The sequence below is a fragment of the Furipterus horrens genome, unplaced genomic scaffold (assembly GCF_987537825.1).
Source record: "Furipterus horrens unplaced genomic scaffold, mFurHor1.1.pri manual_scaffold_4, whole genome shotgun sequence".
NCBI lineage: Eukaryota > Metazoa > Chordata > Mammalia > Chiroptera > Furipteridae > Furipterus > Furipterus horrens.
In genome coordinates this window covers 42,069,228-42,087,084 of record NW_028327174.1, presented here as the reverse complement: position 1 = coordinate 42,087,084, position 17,857 = coordinate 42,069,228, and the positions used below count along the sequence as shown (strand labels likewise).

At 33.5% G+C, this 17,857-nt stretch overlaps 1 protein-coding gene across 10 annotated transcripts in view; it reads left to right on the top strand.

Moving 5' to 3' along the window:
- Positions 1–17,037, top strand: part of KIF21A (kinesin family member 21A) — a 133,592-nt gene extending 116,555 nt beyond the window's left edge. For 6 of the 10 annotated variants that reach the window (XM_090273014.1, XM_090273012.1, XM_090273010.1 and 3 more), the window contains 9 exons: positions 1,130–1,168; positions 1,863–1,877; positions 4,736–4,872; positions 6,423–6,603; positions 8,262–8,426; positions 10,397–10,514; positions 12,063–12,233; positions 13,520–13,719; positions 15,783–17,037. In XM_090273014.1, coding sequence (XP_090129140.1) covers positions 1,130–1,168; positions 1,863–1,877; positions 4,736–4,872; positions 6,423–6,603; positions 8,262–8,426; positions 10,397–10,514; positions 12,063–12,233; positions 13,520–13,719; positions 15,783–15,876 — 1,120 coding nt within the window. In that variant the 3' untranslated portion in view covers positions 15,877–17,037. The remainder of the gene's footprint in view (positions 1–1,129; positions 1,169–1,862; positions 1,878–4,735; positions 4,873–6,422; positions 6,604–8,261; positions 8,427–10,396; positions 10,515–12,062; positions 12,234–13,519; positions 13,720–15,782) is intronic. The other 4 variants (XM_090273016.1, XM_090273018.1, XM_090273013.1 and 1 more) reach the window with 1 other exon arrangement.
- The last annotated feature ends 820 nt before the right edge of the window (positions 17,038–17,857 follow it).

Here is a 17,857-nt window from a genome sequence, read left to right as displayed (position 1 = left end):
GGTAAATACCATGATACTATGTGTTACTGAAAAAAGACTCTAACATTGTTACATCATACCTCTCATTTAACTGATAAGAGTAGAAGAACTTTGGGTATGTCTTTGAAGTCCATTTTCACTAGTGATATGAGGAATTACTAAATTTTCTTTACCTTGCATTCAGTCATAAAATTTTCTTTCAGTCTTTTGATAATCTTGACAATCTCATCATAGTTCCACTTTTTTTACTAAAATGTTTTATCAGCTACAAATAATTTGACTGTGTTGTCATTTCTAACAGTTAAAACTTAGAATAACTGACTACTTTACCCTTTCAAAAACTCACCTACCTATTGAATTGCTTTCTTTCGGGCTCCTTGTTGAGACTAGTATGTTTCACCAGCTAATGTAGATCCCACGCACTGTTTCTGGTACATTCCATGCCAGCAGCGCTCACCCTCTCCTTCTCCCCAACCCTATTACACAAGCTAATAGATTTCATAATAACTCAGACATACTGCCAGCCTTGGAGGTTTTAAGATAGGGCTGACAGGGGTGGTCACCTATTTTTAAATCCCTCTAAAGTTCCCTAGCTATTAGTGAGGGACTTCCTAGTCACAACTCTATATTTTTAAGATAAGTTAAAATCAAAGATTATTTAATTATGATTTGCTTTCCTTTCAAACAGGTAATGTATTTTTGCAACTGCCACATTAGAGCCCAAATCTAAAGTACTTATCAAGATGAATAAAATGCATGAATAGTTATTGAAATGGACATTTTTTTCTAGTACTAGTCAATTATAGGAAGAATCTTCATGTGATGTATTTTACCTACTTGATACTGTTCCTCTTCAGGACCAAAATTTTAGAAGTAAGGGTGGATAGGGTTTGTGGATCAGTAATAGAATTTTTTTTTTTTTTTTTTTTTTGTCCCTGAAGTCTTGGTAGATATCATAAGAATCAAATCAATCAAATCGTTTACCTGATTTAGCTCCCCATTGAATTTGCTGATATCCATTGCAGGGCACTATAAAGGAAGGGTTTGCTATATTTCTATTATTCATACTGTTGATTTCCAGTTCAATCTGTGTCTTTATCTGTTGACACCTGCATTCTTTTTCCTCATAATTCTAACTCTTTCACTGTAGGTCTGATGAAAGTGATTCCTCTCTGTCGGAGGTACACAGGTACTTTCTTTCTATCTTTTCTATATTCTGGCATTTCATGATGTTCTAAAATGCCTTTCTAGAACCTCTAAGAAAATCTCATTTTTGTTGCATGCATAACTTATTGTAAGCCATATAAATGCACTAATATTTTTAAACAGATTAACTTTAACATTTTTGTGATGTACCTTTTTGACAAAGTAGTGGCAAACTTTTTTGTATGATAACATAAAAACTTATCATTCGTTTTCTATAGGTAATCTAGGTTTTTCTTTAAAAGTAATTAAGTTCTATAAATACTGATTTCAAGAAAGTTTGCTCCTCAATGATTTTTTTTTTTTATTTCCAATACCTTAGAGTGTGGGAGGTGATTATGATTGATTTTTCTTATTTGTTTAGCAGTTTTAAATAAAGAGTTAATGGCAGGTTTTCTGATTTAAAAAAAAAAAGAAAAAGGTATGCTAGAAAAAAAGGATTCTATGATACCAAAATATAAAAAGAAATAGAATGTAGAAGAGCTTTTTAAAAAAAATTTTTTTTTCTACTGATAATGCTATTTTTGAAATAATAGTGTTGTAGGTTTTCATGTTATGGATTTTTTTGGACCCTTATTTTCTCTCTCTTGCTCTCTATAATTTCTTCTTCCCGCTTATCATTTGTCTTCTCTCTTTTTGCACTCGTTTCTCCTGTTTATGGCCATTTTGCTGACCATCAGTAGATCCTCCAGAAGGTAGGCAGGGGAAGGGAGATGCAATTAATCTCATTCACAGTGTTACATTTTTTTTTTCCTTCAATAAGATTTGTTTTACAAGTTTGCAACATTTATCCTTAATGTAAAGAAACTATTTTAAAGTTGATTTCTATATTTCAGAATGTGAATAGATTAATTCTAATTTAAAAAATGTAATGGATGTATGTTTCCAATCTCTATATTCCAGTTTCTATGTTATATAATATATTATGAATATTTAATAACATTTCTCAGTATCTAATTAATAAAATGCTATGTTTAATGCTGAGATTATTTCCCTTCAGAAATGTGGATAATCAATGATATTAAAACACATAAGAATGGAAAAGAGTCTTTCCAGGAGCTGTGCCATGCATGAGTCACTGGTGGAAAATGTTTACTGAACACTTTTGTGATATTATAGTTGTGTTGGCTGTTATTGGGTTAAACCAGAAAGTTTGTTTGTTTTTTTTCCATAAGATGGCTCTAGTAGTGCTTAGTTGCCTTTAACTTCATTCAGAAAAATTTTGTTAGATTGTATTTTGACAGCTGTCTTACCAGTGTGCATTAAAACAAAACAAAACAAAACAAAAAAACACATCAAAATTGGCAAATTCTTGTGTAGCCATTTTAATATTGAAGATGGAAGAAAATATGTAACATTTCCAGCATATTATGCTTTATTATTTCAAGAAGGGTGAAAATGCAACTGAAATGCAAAAAAAAAAAAGGATTTGTGTAGTGTATAGAGAAGGTGCTGTGATTGATCAAACATACCAATAGTGGTTTGTGAAGTTTCGTGCTGGAGATTTCTCGTTGGACAGTGCTCCATGGTTGGGTAGACCAGTTGAAGTTCATAGTGATCAAATTGAGACAGTAATTGAGAACAATCAACATTATACCATGCAGGAGATAGTCGACATATCAAAATATCCAAATCAATAGGCTTCTGGTAAAAATGAAAAATGTGTCTTTAATGTTATGGAAAAAACTAAACAGAATTTTTGGCTAACCCAATATATCATCAGGGAAGATTTAATAAATTCTGAGGAAAAAGCTGATAATTTGAAGGAAGGAAATCTTTTGGAGACATAGTGTTATACAATTGAGGCTACTGACTTTTTTTCCCTTAAGATGATTGGTATCATTAAATGCAAATCAAAAACAGCTCTTAGACTGTAACCATTAACTTTTTTCTTTATAGTCAGTTTGTTGGAATATACATACGTATGTTTTCTTTTTGAGATGTAACAGTAGCAATTCACTGAGCATTAATTGTATCTTTGAACATTTATTTGAAGCATTAGTTTGATGGCATCAGTTCATACCTAATAACATCAAATCAACAGGAGGATTTCAGAAAGTCAGATTCAGACTTTTGAGGAAGTTTTGCTCCCGTTTCAGTTTTAATCTGTTTAAATTCTTATATTAGAAACAAGTTACTGAACATTCATTTCCAGATTCTCAAATGGACACATCTATACAAATAATAGCATTAGATTGTGTACTTTATACATGTAGTGATAATAATTCCTGGTATCATTTCTAGTGATGAGAGGCTTCTTTTACTTCTTTGAAATCATTATATCTGACCCTAAATATAAAGTTGATTTTTTAAATTGTAAGCCTAAATTTATCTCCTTTAAATTTCTATTCATCAGTCTTTCATCAGCCCGCTTGAGCTATACCAGAATTAACCCAATACCTTTTTCTGTGTATCAGACAGCTCTTTAAATATGCAGCCCTTTAACTGTGCTACTGTGTCCTCTCCAATGGATGTTCTTTTATCATCTGTACAGGTCTAGTTTCATCATCTGTTCCTTTATGATATAATGATTTAAAAACCAAAATACGTGAACTCATCAAATGTCTCCATTGTTAGCTCTACTTAGCTTGGGTTCATATTTCCTCTTAGTCATTTCTGCCTCTTTTATCTTGAAGATTGTTTTTTTTCATCAAAAAGGTAGAAACAAACTTTTTTTTAAATCCCTGTATTTGTCTTAATATTATACCATCTGTTTTATATAATGGACATATTTCAACATAATTTTTCTTCCTGCTCAAAGCAAAGATATATTTGACTGATATACTTATCATGTCTTAATTCATCCTCATCTTTAGTCTTCCTGGCACAGTTATTTCAATTCAGAACCTGCATTAAACTTTTTAAGAATAGAAATTAAGTTTTGATATTCTGTGAATTTCCAGAGTGCTTATATCAGTAGCATAAAGCAGAAACTACAGTAACATTAAGCTTATGGGAAAGATCCTTAAAGAACCTCACTGTTCTTTTACATTCCCATTCTTTTATCTTCTTTGAGATTTTCAGAGTGTTTTCTTTAAGTTTTTGATATTTTTGAACTATTCTCCCATTAGAATGCTGTCCATGCAGTCTTGTCCTTTTTTTTCAGTTGTTTGAAATTTGCTTTCATAGGGATTTAGGAGTTATGTGTTATACTTTCTCAAGAATGTCTTCTTGACATAGAGTAACAATCCAGCATGACATAGAGTCACATCTTCCAATTATTATGATTTGTACATTTTTACTTGTCAGAATTCACTATACTCATTAAACTTTGAAGAGATTAAATTGTTAATAAGAAGATCCAAATGTATCAAAGGCTTTGCTCTTTGAAGAATGCTGCTGCTATCTGGTGCCTCATTAGTTGATGTACTCCATCACTACTATTGCTATTTCACACGTTTTCTCTGGCTGTTTACTTAAAAAGGAGACCAGGGATCAGTCTGAATTTTATTACTAATTACTTAGAAAGACTTCTTAAAGTCAGGGAAAAACTAAAATTAGTCTCATTATATAGCTACTGAAGTTGTCTTTTTCTTTTCCCTCCCCACCTCAGGGGCATAATCAACCCATTTCCGGCTTCAAAAGGAATAAAAGCTTCTGCACTTCAGTGTATTCACATAGCTGAAGGGCATACAAAAGCTGTGCTCTGTGTGGATTCCACGGATGATCTCCTCTTCACTGGATCGAAAGGTGCTAGTAGTTGTTTCATAGGGTTATTTAACAGATCCTTTTAAAAATGGTTACATTTTTAACAAGCTTTGAAAATAAAAGTGAAACTGCTTAAGACCCATAAGAATCTGAGAGAGAATGTGGTTCAACCCCTGAATTGTATTAACTATATAAACATTTCATAGTTGGGAAGAATGTACAATCTCTGTTCATGTAATGTAAATAGACTATTAAAAGACCACATCTCCCTAATGCACTCCAGGCCTTGAGCTTAGTAATGCACTTTACTTAAAAATTTACAAAAGGCCATGAGAATGTACAGTGTGGTAAAGAAAATAAGATGGGTAGCAACCACCATTTCTTGAACACTTACTATATGTAAGAGATTATGCTAGACATTATACAAATTATATTCCATTTAATTGTCACTACAACCTCGATGAGATACGTGTGGAATCCTCATTCTACAAGTGAAGACACTGAGAATTCAAGAAATTAAATGATTTCCCTAGAAGAATTTAGCTAGTAAATGGAAGAGCCAGGATTGGAAACCTAGGTCTACTTGTCTGCAAACCTGCACTCTTAACCCCTTTGGTACAATGTAGGTAGATAGCAATCAACTATATATGCTTTGAAGAGTTATAGACCAAGAGTTCTGGGGTTCTGGAAAAAGGAGAGATTTGGCAAGCTGTGGGAAATAAGTAAAGCTTTAACAAGGAGGCATTTAGAATGAACCTTGTAGGATGGTTTGAATAGTGATAGGTAAGGAATGGCAACCAAGATTACAGAACAACAGGAGCAGAGACATGGAGGTAAAAGTGGGGTATATTTGAAAAGTAAATCCATTGAGTTGAGTAGTAGAATATATATATATGAGAAGTAGGTAGACGATGTGGCTAGAAAGGTAAGAAGGAAGCACATACAGGAATTTGGGGGGGCTAGTAAAAGTTATTTAGTATTTAGAAATGTTACAAGATGCAGTTTAATCAGCAACCATTTATTGCTCATTGTCTGTGAAGGACATATAAGAATCTAGCTAGAATTTACAAACTATAAATAATGGCAAATAGTTCCCAATTTAAAAATAACCTGCTCTGTGAAAATATCCTTTTCTAATGATTCAAATTAAATTTATCTCTCCAGGATAATTAGATAGTCGACATGTCAGAAAAACAAAATAGAATAGTTTTGTGCTTATGTTTTTGCATCAAAATTAAATCCATCCTGCTGTGAACCCCTGAAAAAGAAAGTTGTTTGTGTTCATGTGTGTGGTGTGTTGTGAGGGGGTAGAGACACCATCAGAGCAGAATGTTTGGAAGAGGCTGATTCGGGATGGCCATTTTAAAATCAGCAGCAATTTGAAGCAACACTCGTTTGATAAGAGTATTTCACAATTTTATGTAATAATTTTTTAGTAACACATAATGCATGTACCAGACATCTCTGGCTTTCATCTAATCCTTCCATCTCCTTCTCGTAGGAGAGGACTTGTTTAAATAATATTTTATTGCTAAAAGAACCTAATTGGTTTATATTGAAAATATTTCTCCTTTTTCAATTGTTTGTTTTAGATCGTACTTGTAAAGTATGGAATCTGGTGACAGGGCAGGAGATAATGTCACTGGGAGGCCATCCCAACAATGTCGTATCTGTAAAATACTGTAATTATACAAGTCTGGTCTTCACTGTGTCAACATCTTATATTAAGGTGTGGGATATCAGAGATTCAGCAAAATGCATTCGAACGCTGACGTAAGTAACTTAAAGCCAAGTAGCATAAGAAAATATAAGAAAAGGTAGCACTATAAATGCATTTTTAAAAATTTATGTCTACTTCCAAAAGGATGTTAAGATGTTTACAGTAAGAGCATAGGGTAAAAACTATTGGAAAAATAAGATATGAGAGCTTAATACTAAACAGGAAAGGATACATTATATTTGATCCCAAATACTAAGATATTACATTTTTGTAGTATTTACTACTTGATATAGTTAAATGGTTTATGTTACTTGCTTCAAATGAATATCACTCCTTGGAAATGGTGTAAAGCACCATTGTAGACAGTTAAGTATTTGTAATCTTTAATCAGCAGGTATTGATAGGTTTATGGAGGGGGGAGGGACTTACACTGCTTTGGTATTAGCACAAATTTCATAACTTCAGGTTATAGTAGACAATTGGAGGATGAGTTTGTTTTCTGTGTCTGTTATCATATATGTCTTTAAAATGTGGAGCATTAGGGAACGAAAAGGAATTTTTAGTGCAGCATGTGTATGTTAGGGAATGAAAAAATAAAAAATAAAATGTGGAGCAAATAATGATTCTTTTTGCCATGTGATTGATGAACTGATTTATAATTTAAATTAAGGTGAACTTTGCTGGTTTAAATAAGAGAAAGGAGCATAGGAAAGGTTAACTTTTAATAAAATGAGAGATTTAGAATAAGGATTAATAATTTGTAGGGTAGGAATTATTAACCATTAATTTCTAATAACTACTAATTATTTATTGTACTGAATACAAGTCTCTTGAGGGAAATTTTATTTAAAAAGATGTTAGAAATTTTCCAATCCAACTGATTCTTTAAAATCAAATTTGAAAAGATTGATTATAACTTGATATTTTAGAAGCTAGTTGAATTCAAAATTTAAAAATATATTTGCCATTTAGAATTTATCCAAAAAAGATAGAAATAAGTTATGTTTGAGGCTTTAGCACATAGTAAATACTGCATGTGTGAATGGGCTAAAGTAAACAAAAACTGAAAATAATTTGCACAGTCCTCAGAGTCTGTTAAATAAAAAACTTTATTTATTTAATTTTAGAGAAAGGGGAAGGGAGGGAGAAAGAGAGGGAGAGAAACATCAATTGGTTGCCTCTCATATATGCCCTGCCTGGACCAAACATGCAACCTAAGCATGTGCCCTGGCTGGGAATTGAGTCAGCAACATTTCACTTAGCAGAATGATGCCCAGCCAGTTGAGCCACACCAGTCAGGACGTAAAGGGCAAATCCTATAGACGAAAGGAAAATTGGTAGGGCTGGCCCTCAGGGGGCTTCTGGAAGCTGCAGGAAAATGAATTACCTTTTCTTTTTGTAATCTTTGTCACCTCATTTTTTCTGAATGATATTTTAGTCATTCCTAACTTAGGGCTTGCAGTTCCTTAATTTTATAATAGAATTTCAAGTTAAGAGTTTTAAGCTGTATCACCTTGTTTTATTCATTCAAAACATTTAAAGTGTCAACTATATGTGTGGTGCTGTCCTAGGTTCTGTGCACACAGTGACCAAATAGGACACATCTTAATGTTGCTTTTAGCAGGTTTCCTAGGAATTCAAGGAGTTTTAAGGTGAATTCATATGTAGAAATGTGACTTTTTTGTGTTTGTTTTATTCTGCCTCTGTTAAGATCTTCAGGTCAAGTTTCTCTTGGAGATGCTTGTTCTGCAAGTACCAGCCGGACAGTAGCTATTCCTTCTGGAGAGAACCAGATCAATCAAATTGCACTGAACCCAACTGGCACTTTTCTTTATGCAGCTTCGGGAAACGCCGTCAGAATGTGGGATCTTAAAAGGTAGACTTTCAAAGAAAATGTGCTTTTTACATATGGAAAATACAACCTTCAGACAGTACTAGTGCATGTGAAATTGAATTCTATAACCCCAGAAGTTAATGTAAAAATCATAGACTTTTCTATTCAGGCAACACCCCTAGAAGTCTCTTCTGTTCTCATTAGCAAACTCACAATTTTCACTTCTTTTATGAAATGCTGGGGAAAAAGTATGTGAAGAAAAATAGAATTGAAACCTTAGCCTTTTAAAATATTTGTTTATAGATTGTGTTGTTTACTAGAAACATATCAGAATCCTTATCCTAGTTTTACCAGTATCTTTGAAAGAATTACTTTTTGTAATATTATGTAAACTTATCTCCAGTATTTCAGTTTATAAACTTAATTGAACAAATTTGGGCATAAAACCTTAAAGAGTTTTTATGAATATAAAACATATATGTATGTATGTATATATCTGTGTATGTATAAAGATGATAAAGCAGTTAAAAAGAAAAAATTTGATAAATTGAAATATATGGCATTACATCTTTGATTTGATTTTCATATGCCATGAAATATAAGCTTTCATCCTTTAGTTGAGTGTTTATTTTAGTTTCTTTTCTAGTTCTTAAAATTTTTAGTTCCTGGGACTAAAAACTACACCAGACAAATCTGGTGTCTGCCTTCTTAGAGCTCATGTTTTAAGTATGGAGAATAAAGGCCAGTAAACAAGCAGTTACAAGATACTGAGTCGAGTTTTCGATTGGGGTAATACAGGGTACCCTCCATGTAGAAGGGCTTTGTCAGTGGTCAATAAAAGGGGTAGAGGGGTATTTATTTGAGAAACTTTGAGAATGACTAGTTATAACATTTCAACAGATGACTGAAAAAGTATAACAAGCATAATTTATAGATAGATGAGAGCAAAAGAAAGAGAGGAATCACCGTCCTGAGCACTGTTTTAGAAATAAAATGTAGAAAATTTTAAACAGTGCTTAAGAAAATTAGAAAAGTGAGAAGTTGCTTTATTCTTAAAGATTTTAAATTTGATGCATATTAGAAACACATTGAAGAAAATAGTCAAATCATGACATAAGGCAGAAAAAATACCAGCTTTTGAAAATATTTATACTTTTTTATTCTGTAAAGTTAGATCCTATGAAACGTGGTTGATTTCAGCAACATGATTAAATATAGATTCATCTTAACTAAGTAACTAAGAAAATAGTTTTTGAGAAACAAATATCCTGAAAGACAAATATATCTCTATATTCTGGCAGCTTGACTTGAGATAGGACTGTGAAACAAAGGCTTATTGTCACTCCCTATTGGTTGACATCATACATTTTTCTACTAGCCAGTTATATGTTCTGGTCATTTTCATATCTTTATAATAACTGATGAAATGTACCACCTATTTTCTGATGTGCATATACACACATATATGACTGTATAAGTGTATGAATGTATGTGTGTGTACGTGAGTGCCTATATGTGTATTTGTATATGTGAGAGTATTTGTGTACTTAATAAAATAATCTTATTTTCACTGTATTGTTATTGATCAGGTAAGTTATTAGCGATATAGTTGTTTTAATCAATTTTCAAATTGGACCTAATAACATCAGTCAAATGTCTCTCACATGTTTGGACATTTAACATACTAAGGTTTGCCTACACTTTGGTTAGAGTTAAAATTAGTCATTTGCAATTTTTTTTGTCTTTTGCTACTTCTTTGTTTACTACCTAAATGACATAAGTCAGCTTTGGAATAACTTCTTTAGGACTCTTCCCACTTCTGTCATAGAATAGATCAGTTTGGCCGTTTTTTTAAAACTCTAATTTGAACAGAGTTGCATAAAGGTGGAGCTAACATAAAAAAATAAATTAGTAAGCTATTTTACCAAAGACTGTAATTATTTATATTGAAGCTTGGCCTTAGCATGCTTAGAAATATTTTCAAAGAAAATTGTTTTTCTTTCTTTTTAAAGGTTTCAGTCTACAGGGAAGTTAACAGGACACCTAGGCCCTGTCATGTGCCTCACTGTAGATCAGATTTCCAGTGGACAAGATCTAATCATCACTGGTTCCAAGGACCATTACATCAAAGTGTGTATAACAGAGTTGTGGGATTATAGTTTGAAGTATTCAAACTCATTCACCCTTTATCTGAATAAATTTTTTCACTATTTCTAGCCTTGTTTTTTTTTTCTTAAATAATTTCTAATTTTGTCATCTTATATAATCATGTATTCTCATTTTTGGTAGAAGATAGGTTGGGAGGAATTTTAAAGATTTTAACTCAGTCATCCAATAATATTTGAGTCTCATTGTCACCATCTTTTATACTGAGCAGATATGGTGAGAAAAAAATGTATAGTTTGATTCTGGAAATGTTGAATTTAGGATACTAATAGAGGACATCTTCATGTAGGCCCACAGGCTATTAGAAAGGCAAGTCAAGAGCTCACGGTAAGTTATAACTAGAGATGAAAGTATGGCAACCATTCAAATAGAAGCAGATGTTCAAGGAACTTGAGTAGATATCATGGGCAAAGGAGAAAGAAGTTTACAGGACTCAGCCTTAGAAATACCTATAATAACCAATTGGAATAAAAAAGGGACACAGTAAGAGGGATAGAAAGAGTTTAAGTACTCTTTGCAGAAGCGTTGATTAAGAGAGAAAAATGGGTGACTTGAAAATAGAACTAGGGGGGACTGGGTGAAAGAAGGTGAAGGGATTAGCCAAAGCACATATATAGATGTGTAACCCATAGACCCAGACAACAGTGTGGTGATGACCAGAGGGAAGTGGGAGCTGGGGCTGGGAGGAAGGGGGAGCCAGGGTGGGGGTGGGGAGGGGACATCAGCATTAGTGTCAACAATAAAAAAAATTTTGAAAAGAAAATAGAACGACATATGGGGGGAGGATTTTGTATTCAGTAGACCTAGGCGTGTTTATATGCGGAGGAAATGGGCCCAGTGCAGAAGAAAAGTGTGAGAAGAGTGAAGCAGCAGTTGAAGGTGGTGGGAGGAGTTAGAATCAGATCAAAGGTGTGAACCTTGGGAAGAAGTAAGCACACTTTAGCATCTGAAGAGAAGGGAAGGCTAAGAGAATACTGAAGATGAAAGGAAACTTTGGAATGTAGGAAAGAGTCCAAAAATATACTATTGATCGTGCTAACGTTTTAAGGAAACCAACAGGTCAACAGCTTAGAGAGATGAGGGCACCTGCGGTGAGTGAAAGTTTTTGAAATAAGGAAAGGGTTTTGAAATAAAGTATTAGGGGAATTGAGATGACTACCAGGACTGCAGAACTTTCTAATAGTGTTTAAGTAACAATCATATTTATTTGATATTCAACTGGGTTGATATTTAGTATTTTTATTATTGAGTGTATCATTTGTACACTTGTACGTGAAAAAATTCATTGCCTTTCTTAAAAGTCGACCTGTGACATGTAAGCAAAAGTACTGTGAAAATAGGATTCATCCTGAGTGGTTCATACCAGGCTAATTTATTTAACGTGATAAGACACTCTAACAAAACAAATCATATCTGGTTACTATACATGTGTGTGTGTTTCTATGAATGAACACACATAAGTGCTTATTTTTAAGTTAAGTCTGATGACTGCTTTCTTTCTGCTTTTTTTAGATGTTTGATGTAACTGAAGGGGCTCTTGGAACTGTGAGTCCCACCCACAATTTTGAGCCCCCTCATTATGATGGCATCGAGGCACTAACTATACAAGGGGATAACTTATTTAGTGGGTCCAGAGATAATGGAATCAAGAAATGGGACTTAGCACAAAAAGACCTTCTACAGGTAATATAAAACATGTTCATAGAATGAAGTGGATACTTCAAAGCCATTCAGTAGTCTGTATAAGAATTTGAAGAGCCTCCATGTGGATCTTCATTGTTTAGGAGTAAAAATAATGAGGGCTTCCTCTTAAGGAGTGTTGCATTCTCAGCCACCCGAGTTACTAATTATGAGAGGGCAACATTCAACATTTAATAATACCTCATAGATCAGAGGACAATAGACATTGATAAATGTTGCAAGCTCTGGGATTATCTTGTGCATGTGTTCATTAAATAAAATCAGTCTTGGAGTAGAGCAGTCGTAGATTCTCATTTTGTTTTGTTTTATGTACACATACATCAAAGAATACCAAGTTTAGCCAAAGTCAAAGTAGTGTAAATAATTCTTCACCTTACAAGAATATCTTCTTGCATCCAAAAGTGATAGTTCTCTCATTTCCTACAGAACAACAGTTGGGTTGAAATGTTTTGTCAATACAATCAAATATTGGTGTCTTTTCCTAATTTCCAGGGGAAGAAATTAGTTAACAGATGAAATTGTTCTCAGTTTCAACCTTTTCCCTGTACATGAACGGGTGTGTATGTATTGCAGTTGCTACCGCTTGTTGGTTGTGACTAGATAAAAACAAAATAATCAAGTAGCATGAATATTAATAGAAAAAATAGCAACATGCATATATTGTATTCAAAAGCCTTTATAGACACACACTCATGATGCGATGTTTATATTGTATATATAAAAATATTTTTGCATAAAATATATTTATACAGTCTGATCTTATAATTATTGTTTGCTTATTATAAATATATAGGTTAGTTCCAGTATTCTACAAAAATCTTTCAGCCTCCATGTTCTTTACTATAAGTTCAAAGCACTGATTTTATGAGGCAGTCCTTAGAGTCTATATACCAGGTTGTAATTTTCAAACTTGTATTAAATACATTTTGAGAAAGGAGAGAGAAGTTTACTACCTATGAAGAGGATGTGATGTTTGAAAAATTTTGTGTACTTTCCAGGTCTTTTAGGTTCTATAGATGTTTAATATTATAGGCCTTTAATACTGATAACACTGATGATAATTAGTGAGGCAAACTAGGGAGCAAAAACAGATTTATTTCTTTAAGTCCCTAAGAGTGATTGCTTAGAAAAGTAATTTTTACAATTTCCTGGCCATTCAACATTCCAAAAATTGAGTTTTGTCGATAAAAATATTTGTAACATTTTGGGATGTGAAAATGCATGTTTGGAAGGCTCCCCTTAAACTTCTGATTTCTTTCTTCTCTCAGCAAGTTCCAAATGCACATAAGGATTGGGTCTGTGCCCTGGGAGTGGTGCCAGGCCACCCGTTTTTGCTCAGTGGCTGCAGAGGGGGCATTTTGAAACTCTGGAACATGGATACTTTTGTGCCAGTCGGAGAAATGAAGGGTCACGATAGTCCTATCAATGCCATATGTGTTAATTCCACTCACATTTTTACTGCAGCAGAGTAAGTTTTTATTATGTAATTTTTCTCTATGTTGGCTACTTATGTTCAGATTTCATAAATAGAAGTTGTGAATATCTGGAAACATAGAACATGAAAAGCTTGAAATTCCTCTATTATAGTGATTCTCATGTCTGCCTTTATGTCTGCCTTAAGATGTGTCAACTGAACCAAAAAGCAAAATAGAAACAGACTCATAGAGAGCGGGATGACGGCTAGTGAAGCGGTGGGTTGGGGGTGGAGGGACTGAGCAAAAGGGTAAAAGGACTCATGGGCACGGACAGCAGTGTGGCGATTGTGGGGCATGGGGAGGCAGAGGAATAAACGGACTGAATGCTAATGGAAAAAAAAAAAATGCCCCCCCCCCAAAAAAAAAGATGTCTTACTTATATTTTCTTATGTGTAGTCTGGGTACTGAGTTTAGGCTCCCCAGCCTTCGTAATAGTGTTATTTCTATATTACCACTCTAAGAAGTGGTAATTATATTACACTAAGAAGTCTGCTGCCAGATGACTAATTTCTAATTTGTCTATTTTGTCCAGAAAGGCAACAAACTTGCTTTTCTGCACATTTTGAACAAGTCATTTAAAGTATCTTTGTGCCTCTTCCACATCTCTTTAAGGTATAAATACATAGTAATAACCTCTGCTTCCTTCTTCTAATGGATGGCTGGGTTGACTGATACATTTGTTCATTTATTCATTCACAACGAATCTCCAATGTACCATCACTGTTCCAGGCTCTTGGGAATAGAAAAGTGAACACAACAGATCCAAACCAAGGTTTAGAATCTAACAAGAAGAAAAGAAAAAAGTAAAATATGTTAAATCGTGATGTATGCTATGGAGAAAAATAGAGCAGAGAAAGAGGGATAAGAATATCATGGGGCAGAGGTTACGTAATAGGGCACTCAGTGAAGGCCTCACTGAGAAAGTGACATTGAAGAAGATGCTTGAATGAGGTGGAGAGTTGCTGTGACCATACAAAATAGCATAATGTGTACATAAGTACTTCGGGAAGGAAAGCACATGTACTATAATGTGAAGCATTGGTCTCATCCAAATAAAATGTAATTTCTCATGAATGCCCATCTTGAAAATCTCCCTAGGTCATTTGTGCATCAGTCATGTTACTTAATTTAATTTGAGCACCTTCTTGATTTGTTTATTCTAAATGCGTAGTTACCCTGATTTTATTTCGAAACCCCTGCTATACTTCTGGGGCATCTCTTATAATTTGTGCTCTTTCCATCAAATCCCTCTATTCGTTTAGAGTTACTTCTTTCCATCTCTGAAGTCCATCAAAGCCAATTTGTGTTGTTTTTCTAAAGTGCTCACCTTCAATGCTTCATTTGTGTTATTTCCTCTATGCATCGCTTTCTTAAGAGTCACCATGTTTGTTCATTCCCTCGGAAACTTGTGCCCTTGATAATTTACTGAAAATGATTTAATACCCTGTGAACTGTTGACACTCACTGTAAGATTGTAGAAGTATTGTGTATCACTGAGGTCTGGTGGGTAAGGTGTGACTGTAGTTACTTCTCTTCCATTGTGCTGTCTTATTTTTGAAGACCTGAACTGTTTCTCAGTTTGTCCATAGTGTATTAGATGAGAAGGTATTTACTGCATAAATTAAGTATCAGGAAAATAGCCAATAAAACCAAAAGGCCTGTTTTCAAATTCATTATGGATTCAAATCTTGTCTCTATTACTTACTTTGTGATCTTGGGCAAATTACTTAACCTTTCTGGGCCTCAATTTGCTCCTCTGTAAAAAGAGAATAATAGCTCTATCTACCTCTTGTGATACTTAAAGAGAATTAAATGCATTAATGTATGTAAAGGGCACATAGTATCAATTCCTGGCACATACTATTGAAATTATGAGCTATTTTTCATACCATCATTTTGGGTACCTGTTAGATATGCTTATGAGACAAGGTACATTTTTACTTATATCTATTAAAGACCTATTCAGAAAACATTTCCATGATAAATAATTCTAAGAGCTATTTCTTTTTCTTTCTGCCTCTTTTCTTGTGTTCATTTTTAATTTATTGTTTTGTAGTGATCGAAGTGTGAGAATTTGGAAGGCTCGCAGTTTACAAGATGGTCAGATCTCGGACACAGGAGATCTGGGGGAGGATATCGCCAGTAATTAAACATGAATGAAGATAGTCATAAACTGAATACTGTGATGATACTCTGTATATTCTTCATGGAAAATGTTACCCTGTATTTATTAGGCAAAAGCTTATGAATGGGATTAACTGGAAAATATATCTGAATCCAACTTCTGAATATAAATGTGTTGTAGTAAAATTGTGTCCTATCCTGTGTGCTTAATATTAACATCTCTAAATACATATATGTCCTATAATCGATATACTGCTTGATTCGCACTTTTATTGTGGCTAGCTATGAAAAACACTTTCAAATTATTTGAATTACAAAATGTCTGCTTCTGTGACAGAAAATACACTTGAAATATAAAGCAACCCACTATTAACTCATTTATATAGGCTGCTCAGATGATTTACATACTTAAGCATATTGGAAATGTTAGTCAAATTGTGGTCTGTTGGTCTGGTATTTATATCAGCCTATGGAAGATCCCCAGATTTCAAAGCTCTTCTAATGTAATGGAAAAAAATATCATGAGAATAGTGTTGATGATTTTTCATAAGGTGGAATTGACCTTAATCTACTAACAAAGAATGTTAAACAGTTTGTGTTAAATGTCGACGTTTACTTGTATTGACCAAAGTTTTGCAGCTGTGTTATATCCTGTGCTCAGGACTAAAATGCCGTTAAATTGTTTTATTAGTGCTGTGCGTACACTCTGTGATGGGATACATATTTGATGTACTAACAGAAATATATTTCCATCTATTTTCCTATGGAGTTGTTCCTATGATCACCTTTTAATTTCATTTTTATTTAATACTAGTATTTCCTTGCCCTTTTATCTAATTTTTTATATGCTGCTAAATATATTTTAAATACACTATGTTTGCAAACCTTGGTAGCTACGATGAAAACTGTATTATCTGTGGTGGGAAAAGCTATGTAAATAGGTAGATTGTAAAGAGAGAATGTCTTACATTGTTGTAACTGTATGAATTTTTACATGCTGTAGATTGGATTTTACAAAAGGATGTATAATTTTTGTCAGCTTAGAATATTAATTTGTAAATTCTGCAAGTTTAAATTTATTTAGATGGTATAACAATTGAGACTATTGTCTTGTGACTTGTTTTTCTGAAAATATCTGCTTGTAAATGAAAGCTTAGCTAGGGCTGAAATAAACATGTTGCTATGAATTATTTTTATTTGATTGTTCTTTTTCTAATTATATGAAAATGGCCAATGTTTGTAAAACTTTATTTTACCTTGTGAGATATAGGAAAGGCATTTCATTTTGTTATCCAGCACTTCATATACATTATTACTTCCCTTACTCACTAGAAAGGATATATTATTAAAAATTTTAAACCACAGACTAATCTTGATGAACCAAAGATGCTTACAAAGGAATTAAATCAAGCTATATACCTCAGGCATTTGAACATAGATGGTAAAACAAATATAAATCTCCCCGTAAATTTCAGGACAACCATGACTTTGATTACGTGGAGAAGAAGTGGAGGGCATGGTAACTAGGGTGTTGCAGGAAGTGATTGGGGGTGTTGAGGGGTGTCGGGGTACTTCTGGGGTCCCAGCAATGTTCTATGGCTTGACCTAGGTCTCATGTGACACAGTAATTTGTATATTTCTCTTTCCTAATTTTTGTATTATACATGTCTTGTAATTAAGAGTGAAATTTTTTTTTAATGTTTTAAAGAAAAGATTTTCCTGTAAAAGAGAAACTCAACTATGTAGTTTTGCCTTCTTTCCTGAAGGAAGGTCTGCCTATGCCTGAGAGACATTGTCAGGACTATTTTGAAATTCAGTACTCTCAGATTTTTGTTTTCACAGGAGTGTTGCTCAACAATTTGATGATTAATTTATTAAGTAAATGTTTATTGAGCATATAATGGGCCAGGTACTGGGGATGGAGAACTCACAAGACTGAGATGAGGCTTGCCCTCTTGCATGGAGAGAGAATAAATCCAGCACTTATATAGTAGTGAGTTCTCCGAG